Source organism: Pocillopora damicornis, chromosome 10 (genome assembly GCF_964200805.1).
Source record: "Pocillopora damicornis chromosome 10, jaPocDami1.2, whole genome shotgun sequence".
NCBI lineage: Eukaryota > Metazoa > Cnidaria > Anthozoa > Scleractinia > Pocilloporidae > Pocillopora > Pocillopora damicornis.
This window is the reverse complement of record NC_142679.1, coordinates 20,534,491-20,545,953: the sequence shown is the minus strand read 5'-3', so window position 1 is coordinate 20,545,953 and position 11,463 is coordinate 20,534,491. Positions and strand designations below refer to the sequence as shown.

At 38.5% G+C, this 11,463-nt stretch overlaps 1 protein-coding gene across 1 annotated transcript; it reads right to left on the bottom strand.

Moving 5' to 3' along the window:
* Nucleotides 1-1,517: 1,517 nt before the first annotated feature.
* LOC149039331 (uncharacterized) lies at nt 1,518-8,261 on the bottom strand. The gene is made up of 5 exons (XM_089185330.1): nt 8,034-8,261; nt 7,693-7,910; nt 7,416-7,506; nt 6,935-7,057; nt 1,518-3,030 (listed from the first exon to the last, which is right to left on the bottom strand). Exons 1-5 carry the CDS (start codon nt 8,146-8,148, stop codon nt 2,492-2,494), a joined length of 1,086 nt encoding a protein of 361 aa, XP_089041456.1. The 5' UTR covers nt 8,149-8,261; the 3' UTR covers nt 1,518-2,491.
* Between the last annotated feature and the right edge of the window lie 3,202 nt (nt 8,262-11,463).

The following is an 11,463-nucleotide window of genomic DNA, read 5'->3' as shown; positions in this document are numbered from 1 at the left end:
TTCCCAGAGCGTGGGACAAATATTAAGTTGGGTTAAATTCTTAGGAGAATGGTAACCTTGGCGGTCTCCTGATTCCCTTCTCACACGTGCAATTAGTTAAGGCAAATAAGATCCCGCTTGAAATGAAATATTAAAAGGAGATTTCTTCCTTTATGTATTGGTGCGTAAAAAAGACGAATACATGTCTGTTTCGTCTTGTTGAGTTCTTCGGCGGTTTCAGCTCTCATCACTAGCTGTATTTTGAAGTTTATATTTTTGTTCCAAAGTTGGAAACTTCCTGTGCACCTTAAAAACCAATCTTTTTTTTTTTTAACACCTCTTAAGTGTAAAGCGTATGTGTAGACAGAACCTTGATTATAAAGTGCACCTGGAATAAGAAAAAAACCGCCTTTCTTCCTCATGGTTCGTTAGAAAACGATAGATTATTTTAATTTGTCGTGTAGGATACCGAGAATATGTGCCATATATATTATCTGGATTTTTTATGTAACAGTCAAATTAATTGCAGAAAAAAGAGGCTCTGAAAACCGAGGCCTCGAAGAAGTTCGAACTTGATCATGTACTTCTCAGATTCTGTTCGAGTCCTAAATGTGAGCCGACTTTCTACGCCACAAATGTAAGAAAAACCCTTATTTGAAGTCTGTCAAAGAAAAAAGCTAAAAAAGTGATATCTTCAATAAGAAAAGCAGGTGAATTTTGCTCCTGGTATCAACCACTCAATATTGTCAATTTAACAAGTTGGTTATATTTTTTATCGCATGTGGTGATCGTTTGGGCAAGAGTAATCTTATTATTCGTGACAGTTATAGACGCTTTGACTAATAATGACATCTACGCACGATTTTGCAAAGAACCGAAATTTTGAGGAAAGCAAAGAAATAGAGAATAATACATGGACGCGCGTAGTGACGGATGTCGAGTTGAACACGAGAAGAGAAATTCATATCTACAAGCAACCATGTATCATTTTGTTTATCATATATAGTCCCCTAACATAATATTTGCCCACTAAACTTTGTTAAGTGTTGCAAAATTGATGTCTTTTAATTTTTGTGATGCCTTAGCTGTTTAGGTAACATCAATTATCAATCTCGATTAACCAAGTTATGTAATGGGAGGCTTCTTGGCAACTCAATGGAAATAAAATTTGTAAAGGAAAAAATGAAAAGAAAAAGCTTCTTCTAATTCTCGAGCCGACAGAGCAGGCGTAATATTGGGAACGAGTGCTCTGTGTCTTCTCAGTAAAAATCTCAGCTGCCATCTTTAATTTTCACAGAAATAAAAGCTGGGACAAGAAATAAATCACACCAACGGGGTGAGCAACAGTCAAAAGTAAGGAGAGGGGAGGGAGGGGGCAATTGAAAAAAATAATAATTTCCTTTAAAATTGATCCAAATCCCGCCATACGTTAGCATGTGGGAAAGTCCTAAAAATGGTTCATTATTGTTGATTTACGCCTTCGCTTTCAATGCCATAATAATAATGTGTGAGTAAAAATTAAAACAAAAATGGAAACTGTCAGCTATGTTTCGTGTTTATTCCCAAGTCTAGGGATCCGCTTTCAGAGGAAAAAAAACCAACAAATTGAGACAAAGTTAAAAATAAATAATAACAAGCTAAGCAAATCCTTCCTGATGGAGGTAACTTTGAACCAAATGTTGGTTTCATGATGCCAAGGCTGAAAGGGAATTATACATAGCACTGAAATCTGTTAAGCTTAAATTTACTTCGGAAAATAGCAACTGCAATGAGTGCTCTAAACTCTAACTCCTATCGATTCATGTCTACCTAACGTTTCTTGCTTTTTACATATTTAGTGTACTTCTTGGCGTTAATTTATCTGAAAGTCCACGATAAACAACAACATTCTCTACAAGACATATAAGAATACATCTATTTACAATAATAAAAGGTTGAATGATCTTATCAGGAGTCGCATGGAGGGCTAATTGGACTGATAAGTTGTTATATTATATTCACAACAAAAAATCTCATCCCTGATTGGTCAATGATCGATACAAAATGTGTTATAGTATGCCGAATCATTGTTATAACAGCAAAACAAGCAAAGAGTATGGGCTGAATAAAGTTCACGCCCCGGACATCTTGAGTAATATGTTTACGGTATATTGCGATTCTTCCTATCCATAACAACACATACAAGTTGAAAACAAACGTTTCAGACACGCAAAAAGTACCAATTCCCGAGAGTGCCTTTAGATACGCTGTTACTAAGATATTACATTAAAGTTTTGTTTTGCCTAGGTGGATAAGTTGATACAAAGATCTTTAAAATGAAATCGTTTATCAAAAGATGACTTGTACATTAAATATGAGGACGTCACCATTTAAGGATAAAGAACGGATTTTCGACAGATGCAAAAATCTCATGCTAAAGGTTCAAGATGCTCTAATCCTAACGTATGTTCGTTTCCTCCTTCAACTCCATTTACGGGAGTATCCATTAGCGATTTACAAAGCGTTGCATTAATTAACGGACATAAATCTTCCAAAAGTCACCGCGCGACAAATCATTCGCCATGTCATCACATTCCCATCTGTCATGGCCTGGCGACGTGGCCCAATGATAGTAACCTGAAATGAATGCTGAGAATATATACAGCTCCGTATACCCTTGATGTCCCCATTTTCCAACACGATACTTGTCGTTTTCCTTGCCCCAAATTGTGCAATCACTTGCAAGGAATGAGTTGTCTCCCTTCAGTTTCTCAAATGAGCCACAGGCTTTGGGAAAAACGTCGGTATCACCGGCAAAGAACCTGGCTACAGCTTCACCAGAGCTGTTCGCGGCCGTTTTGACATGAAACGTTCGTCCATGTCGCTGTTTATGGCAGTGGAATCTCAGCTGATTGAAAGATATGCGGGATCTCAGCTCTCGCATACCGTCAGGAGAGAGAACCATTCTGTTGTTGCCGTAACGACTGACTCCTGCATATGTCTTTTCAATATTCAAATTGGTGGGGGGGGCAACTCCCCCAGCAATAACGTTATAGATTAGGAGCCAGCCTCCTGCCAGAAATTAAAAAAGAAAATGTGAATCGCACTTCTTGGGAGACCAGAAACAAGTCTGTTGTTCTTATAATAAAAATGGGCGACTTCTAGTTATGCCTTTGCGCCACGGCGCAAAGGTATTGTCGCTTATTCTTCCCACCTACCGACTTGATCCATTTAAAGAAGATAAGGTTTTAACCGAAGAAGTTACAATTCATAGACCCAACGTTTCGACACTCCTGTCTAGTGCCTTCATCAGGGGTGATCTAAACGCTGCAACAAGAGGTCCTTTTATATGATCACTAATTAGCGGCCTTTTTTCTGACGAGGTGTAAATAGGCGTCAGGAAGCAGACCGCCATCGTCACGATGTAAGGGAGCGTGGGCGGAGTTAATGTGCCAAGCCTCCAAACAAAGGCGCTGGTGGTAACGCCGATTAGTAGTGATAATTTTAGAATTATCCCACCCAATTGTATGGTTGGTTAGGCAAGTATGCTCCGATAAAGCTGAATTTTCCTTTTTGCAAAGAAAAACCGCTTTTTGGTGCTCTTTTAACCGTGTACCAAACTGGCGTTTGGTCTGTCCGATGTATTCGTTATCACAGTCATTGCAAGGAATAGAATAAATGGCGTCGGTTCGTTGTTCTTTCGTAACAGGATCCTTAGGTTTGGCGAAAATATGCCCCAAAGTCTGAAAAGGTTTTTGAGCAACTTTAACGTTGTGGCTATTCAAAATTCTCTTGATGGGTTCAGTAACACCCTGTATGTAAGGAATAACAGCAAAACCAGTCGCTGGTTCCCTTTCATCAAGAGCGTTACTATTTGTAACTGGTTTTTGGCAGTTACGGAGAAAAGTTTTTGTATAGCCATTTGCCTTTAGGACATTGGAAACATATTTCCTCTCCTCAGCCTTCGAATCGAGTGATGATGGTAGACAATCAGCCCTCCTAAGTAAAGTTTTGGCTACAGACTTTTTATGGCAAATAGGATGGTGAGAATCGAAAGCGAGGTATTTGTCGGTGTGGGTGGGTTTACGGTAGACACTTGTCTCTAAATTACCCTGAACCCCTCTAGACACATTTAAATCAAGAAAGGGCAAATGTCTATCCTTTTCACGTTCAAGGGTGAATTGGATCGACGGCTCTACTGAATTCAAATGCGACAAGAGGCGCTCCGCTTCATTTCCGGATACCGCAGAAATAACATCATCGACATATCGTTTCCAGAAAAAGGGTTTAACCGGTGAAGTGGCTAAGGCCCTTTGTTCCACGTCTTCCATTACCATGTTAGCAATGACAGCAGAAACAGGCGAACCCATAGCTGTACCAAAAACTTGTTGATAGTGTGTGCCGTTATATGTAAATTGCGTGGTTTTGAGGCAAAAAGACAGCAGATGAATAATATCCTCCACAGGCAAAGAAGTTCTTTGTCCTAGGGAAGCATCTTCTCTGAGTCTTTCCTCCGCAACCTTAACGGCAAGATCAACTGGGATTTTAGTGAAGAGCGAAACAACGTCGAAAGATACTAATTCTTCACAAGCGTCAAGAGTTTTATCTCTTATGAAATCCGTAAATTCGCAGGAATTTTTTTTGACAGTGTAATCAGTATTCCCAACAACAGGCGACAAAATTCTCGCAAGATAACCAGAAATTGCATAAGTCGGAGAATTAACAAAAGAGACAATGGGTCTCAAAGGAATTCCCGGTTTATGAATTTTAGGTAAGCCATAAAAACGTGGACATAAGCCGTCACTACTGTATAACATTTTGTACGTAGAGTCACTAATTCTGCCAGCTTTTTTCAAATCAAGCAACATTTTGTTTAACTTTCTTTGAGTTTTACTGGTAGGATCAGAGTTTAAGACAGCATACGTACTCTTGTCATTGAGCAGAGACAAAGCTTTGTCGTGATATTGCTGTTTGTCCATAACCACAACACAATTACCCTTGTCAGCAGATAATACGAGCCTGTCCGGATCCTTTTTGAGAGTTATAAGCGCATTGAAAACATCCTTTTGAATGTTTTTGGGAGGAGGTTTAGCACGCCTGAGTACGCTACTTACTTCTGCTCTTACCAAATGCCTACGATCGTCGTCGAGTTGTCGTCGTCAGTTCTTTCGAAATGCAAAACTCCTCGACCCAGGAAGTTTCGGAGTTGTTAATCAAAGCAGAGAGTTTCGCTCTTCACTAAAATCCCAGTTGATCTTGCCGTTAAGGTTGCGGAGGAAAGACTCAGAGAAGATGCTTCCCTAGGACAAAGAACTTCTTTGCCTGTGGAGGATATTATTCATCTGCTGTCTTTTTGCCTCAAAACCACGCAATTTACATATAACGGCACACACTATCAACAAGTTTTTGGTACAGCTATGGGTTCGCCTGTTTCTGCTGTCATTGCTAACATGGTAATGGAAGACGTGGAACAAAGGGCCTTAGCCACTTCACCGGTTAAACCCTTTTTCTGGAAACGATATGTCGATGATGTTATTTCTGCGGTATCCGGAAATGAAGCGGAGCGCCTCTTGTCGCATTTGAATTCAGTAGAGCCGTCGATCCAATTCACCCTTGAACGTGAAAAGGATAGACATTTGCCCTTTCTTGATTTAAATGTGTCTAGAGGGGTTCAGGGTAATTTAGAGACAAGTGTCTACCGTAAACCCACCCACACCGACAAATACCTCGCTTTCGATTCTCACCATCCTATTTGCCATAAAAAGTCTGTAGCCAAAACTTTACTTAGGAGGGCTGATTGTCTACCATCATCACTCGATTCGAAGGCTGAGGAGAGGAAATATGTTTCCAATGTCCTAAAGGCAAATGGCTATACAAAAACTTTTCTCCGTAACTGCCAAAAACCAGTTACAAATAGTAACGCTCTTGATGAAAGGGAACCAGCGACTGGTTTTGCTGTTATTCCTTACATACAGGGTGTTACTGAACCCATCAAGAGAATTTTGAATAGCCACAACGTTAAAGTTGCTCAAAAACCTTTTCAGACTTTGGGGCATATTTTCGCCAAACCTAAGGATCCTGTTACGAAAGAACAACGAACCGACGCCATTTATTCTATTCCTTGCAATGACTGTGATAACGAATACATCGGACAGACCAAACGCCAGTTTGGTACACGGTTAAAAGAGCACCAAAAAGCGGTTTTTCTTTGCAAAAAGGAAAATTCAGCTTTATCGGAGCATACTTGCCTAACCAACCATACAATTGGGTGGGATAATTCTAAAATTATCACTACTAATCGGCGTTACCACCAGCGCCTTTGTTTGGAGGCTTGGCACATTAACTCCGCCCACGCTCCCTTACATCGTGACGATGGCGGTCTGCTTCCTGACGCCTATTTACACCTCGTCAGAAAAAAGGCCGCTAATTAGTGATCATATAAAAGGACCTCTTGTTGCAGCGTTTAGATCACCCCTGATGAAGGCACTAGACAGGAGTGTCGAAACGTTGGGTCTATGAATTGTAACTTCTTCGGTTACATTCATTAAATCTGCAAACCAGTGTAGCTTCAAACTATGTCTGATTGTCCACCTGGTTGCCGTGTGAACTTTAATATAAGATAAGGTTTTGTTAGTTTGTCATCACCTCAGTGGCTCCAGATAAAAACCTTGCTTTAACCTTAAGCTGGTGTTTTTTTTCTGTATTTCAGCTCTTACTTCTCTAAAAGATTCTGTAAAAAATCCTACTTGTTCGGCTCTAGCCTTTGGGAACTTTCACTTGAAATGTGGGCCACACCCTAAACTCCTCCCTTAAAACAGATGTTTTCGTTTGTCTGTAGCATTCTTTGAATGTTTTAATTATTTTTCAATATTTTTTCCCCCTCAGGTTCAAACACAAGGCTGCAAGGTTTGCCTCTGCAGCCTTGCTCGTCTACACACAGCCAAAATTGCAGAAACGAGTTATTAACAGTGCTTACCTCCGTCAGTTGTCATGTCACAAAATACTTTTGAAGAACCTCCTTTTTTTTCAGGGACGATCCAGTACTCCCCATCTCCTTTAGAGTCTCCAGCTTCCAAAATGTGCTTGCAGGACAACGCAGCTGCGAATTTAAATATATTTCATTTTTTAGTGTTACGGTTCAGGCTCAATTGCCAAATTATGTCCTTACAGGAATGACCAGGCTGATTGAAATATAAGCCTCTGGTAGCTGAAAAAGGAAATGAGCTTCAATCTTGATGGATTTACTAATCTTCACTCACTAGTTAAGACGTTTAGAATAGGGGAAAAACCTATACGCAAACTTGAACAGAACTGTCTACACTTATCTTCAAAAATGGGCATTGAAAGGATCGGAGTCCCCAATTGAATATTTATACCATCCTCGTAGCACTTGTAGTGATGTATTTCGTTTGGCAACGTCTAAAGTACAACTTTTCTAGAACAGTCTCACTACTTACGTGTTTCACAATGTTTTCCTTTGTATCCTGGATGACACTGGCCGCTTTTCGTTGTTTGTTTTCGCCCGCGAGAAACATCCATGCAGGAGGCCTGATTAGTAAAACAGAAAGGTGAACTTTTTTCTTCCCGTTCTGCCATCGATAGTTGTTCAGAGTAAACAAAGCTTGTTTTCTCGTAACCAGTATTCAGAGTATATAGCAGTAGTTCCGAAACATTGTTCTTGGCAGTAAATAAGATAGGAAAGTTATCAACAAACCTGCTTAACCCAAAACCCACCTGAACAGAGCTATAGTATGAAGATCCTTTCTTCTTTTTAAAATGACCTGGCTTCATCTGCCGTGTTTTATTATTCAACTCACAGCTACGTTTTCCATTGCTGTCACCGCGATGAACATTGATCGACTTACAGCTGTTATTTCCCATACATTTTAACTGGCATTCAAACTCGTCCACAACAACATTGGTCTGGATAACATGACCTACCAAGGCATGGTCTGAAAAGCGAAAAAACGTTCTTTCTTGTAACCAGTAGCTATACAAAGAGAGTATAAGAATCTCTTTTTCTCTTTTTTCCGTTTTTGTTTTGTTTTGTTTTTTTTGTTGAAGTATTTACTCACCGACTCGAGTTTCAAAAACGCTTCCACAAAAATCTTTGTTTGCCAGGACAATCAGGATTCCCAAAAGGATGTTAAGAGTAACAATCACAGACTGGGTCAGCCATAAAACAGCCATACTAAAATTAGCCGTTTTATCTTGTCCAGGTGGAGCTCCTTAGTTTTCTTGTTGCATATCAGCTTTCTTATATTTGCCTTCCTCTGTACGTAAGCAGAGCGTCATTGACTCTCAGTTGAAATACTTATAATCTATAATTCATGATTCCTTTTTATTCACTGCTTTATCGCTAAGTAGGGCCCCTCCTTATTGGATGACAATTTTAATAAATTTTAAGAGGTCATGGGTTCAAATCCCGTACGGGCCTGAATTTTTTTCCGGTCCAATTTACGACTACTCGTTTCAGTAATGTTCTTAGCTGCGAGGATCTGTTAATTTCATCTCTCCACCGCAGTGCAAATATATGAATTTTCATATATCTAAAATCATCATTCACTTGGATGTTTATTTGTACCCAATTCATTGACCAGCTCCCAGTTGGCTTGTTAGCTCAATTGGTAGAGCGCTGCACCGGTATCGCAGAGGTCATGGGTTCAAATCCCGTACGGGCCTGAATTTTTTTCAGGTCCAATTTACAACTACTCGTTTCAGTAGTGTTCTTAGCTGCGAGGATCTGTTAATTTCATCTCTCCACCGCAGTGCAAATATATGAATTTTCATATATCTAAAATCATAAATATAACACATTTATAATTCAAAGCTCTTCTTCAGTTACGTTGTAGTCCTTTAATTGCTTTTGAGGCCTTATTTTCTCTCTTTTTTTTAAAAAAGGTTTTTTTCATAAAATAAAACTGAGAGCTTTGTTATGTTTTTCCTTTTTCTTTTTTGAAAGAGTTAGCACACTTTTCAGAATGTAGACTGGATCAGCCATAAAACAGCCATCCTAAAATTGGCCGTTTTATCTTGTCGAGGTGGAGCTCCTTAGCAGGTAATTTAGTGTTAACAACTGAGTTGAAAACGTAAATTAGCCACCGTAAAGGGTAAAAAGCTGAAGTTTCGAGCTTTAGCCCTTCGTCAGAGCGATTGGATCTGTGGAGCTCCTTAGTTTTCTTGTTGCATATCAGCTTTCTTATATTTGCCTTCCTTTGTCAGCAGAGCGTCATTGACTGACAGTTGAAATACTTATTATCTGTAATACATGATTCCTTTATATTCATCGCTTTACTGCTAACTAGGACCCCTCCTTATTGGATGAGAATTTTAATTAAATATCAACATCATTTATAATTCAAAGCTCTTTTTCAGTTAAGTTTTAGTCCTTTAATTGCTTTTGAGGCCTTATTTTCTCTCTTGTTAAAGAAGGAGTTTATCTCTTTCAAAAATAAAATTTCAATTTCGTTATGTTTTTTAATTTTCTTTTTTGAAGGAGTTAGCACACTTTTCAAAATTTTCACCTAATCTGCATTTATATCTGTCTCCCTTAAATTTGTTTTCCTACACAAGTAGGGCCCCTCCTCATCGGATGACAATTTTAATTAAATATAAACATCATTTATAATTCAAAGCTCTCTTTCAGTTAAGTCTTAATTCTTTAATTGCTTTTGAGGCCTTATTTTCTCTCTTTAAAAAAAAGGGATTTTTTTATAAAATAAAACAGAGAGCTTAGTTTTGTTTTTCCTTTTTCTTTTTTGAAAGAGTTACCACACTTTTCGAAATTTTCACAACATTTCGAAAGCAACCTTAATGTTTCGAAAGGTCCAAAGTATTTGATTGGCTAACGAAAGAACAGATGTCAATCACAAAGTGAACCTTACCTATAATATCAATTGTAATTGGCTTTTAGAGTGGATACCCATCAAATTACAGTTCATTTTTTAATTAATTTAAAAATTAAGAAATTAAACTTCATGTTTCTTGTTCGTTGGCGTAGAATCCAGCCAAGTCGTGGCTCACGAAAACGTGCACTTTTTCGGTAAACAATTACGAAACAAAGAGCTAAACACTTCCTGATGAAAAATGCAGCAAGACTGACCGAACTTGTGACAAGTGGGAAGATCTGAAAGCTGCCTTCCTGATTAGAGGACATGTTAGAGCGACCTTTTAGTTGATAACTCATTAATTCATGACCATGATAAAAACTCCATTAGGCATAATATATTGGCTTATTTGTTGTAGGTTCAAACACCCGTAAAAACATTCATTTCAAAGTAGAGAATATCGGGAGACTATTGTGCTCCAGAGCAAAGGTATCCTGCCTCACAGGCATTGTTCTTGTGTAGTGACAATAGAAACAAGAAACATCAAAGCGTATAATTCCTTTTTAAATTGATCCAAATCCCGCCATACGAGTCCTGAAAATAGTTCATTACTGTTGATGTATACCTTCGCTTTCAATGCCATAATAATAATGTGTGAGTAAAAATGAAAACAAAAATGGAAACTGTCAGCTAAGTTTCGTGTTTATTCCCAAGTCTAAGGATCCGCTTTCAGAGCAAAAAGCTGACCAAATTAAGAGAGGATGTCGGCGTCCATCGAACAAATTTGAAATATTGTGGCAAGTCGCCCAATATTCAGTTTCACTCCTACTTTCACATTTTGTAGCCCAGTATGTTCTCATAATTGTGGTGTAGTTTTTTTGTGAAAATATATTTTGGTTTTCGAGAAATGACTTTTTTCGTACGACCGCTCAAATATGCAAATTTTCACCGTGAATATTACCCCAGTTGTATGACTTCATGTAACGATTCCACTCGACCTCCGGCATTTCTGTCAACGTAATCCTTTGTTTTATCACCTAAACTTAATCCCCTGTCATTATTGAAGCTGGAAAAGAATGTAAATTTTTTGGTGAATATTTTTGTCCGACATACTTTTCCCATGTCGACTAGTAGCATCAAAACAAAGACAGTTTTAACAATGACCGATATGACAGAATATACTAAGCTTCAAGCTTTTAAAAGACAAAGGGATGGTTATATAGTTACTGTAAAAATTTCCTTGTGCATTTATGTTGTTCTATCTTGAGACGAACTCAAATTCAGGCAAAATTTACCTGATAGCGACTATGAAATATACATGGTGTGCCTACTTGTCGCCACCGTTAACTGGCATAAATCACTACAATCTGCAAAAAAATCTAACATAGCACTCTTGTTTATGATTTTACTAGCTGTTTCGATGATCACGTTAATTATGCTCTACCAAATTCTAGCCAGACTTGAGTTCCAGTTTTTATATCTTCTCTATCTTAATATATCAGTTGCATGACAAGCGTGACACAGAAATTCAAAGATGAGTCAACCTCCGAAATATCAAGAGATGAGTTTTTTCCCTCTTCGCATGACATCTAGAAAAACCTTTCAGGAATCACTGCATTCAGAAAACTAAAATGTCTAGATCCGTCAATGATTCCTTTGCCGGCTGAAGTCAGAAAAT

What these genes read in the sequence shown, in the direction of transcription:
- LOC149039331 (XM_089185330.1), bottom strand. Translation starts at nt 8,148, where the DNA reads ATGGCTGTTTTATGGCTGACCCAGTCTGTGATTGTTACTCTTAACATC. An exon ending in CGTTTTTGAAACTCGAGTCG is followed by an intron (nt 7,911 to 8,033) that starts GTGAGTAAATAC and finishes TTCGCTTTTCAG; the next exon opens with ACCATGCCTTGGTAGGTCAT. An exon ending in CATACTATAGCTCTGTTCAG is followed by an intron (nt 7,507 to 7,692) that starts GTGGGTTTTGGG and finishes TTTACTAATCAG; the next exon opens with GCCTCCTGCATGGATGTTTC.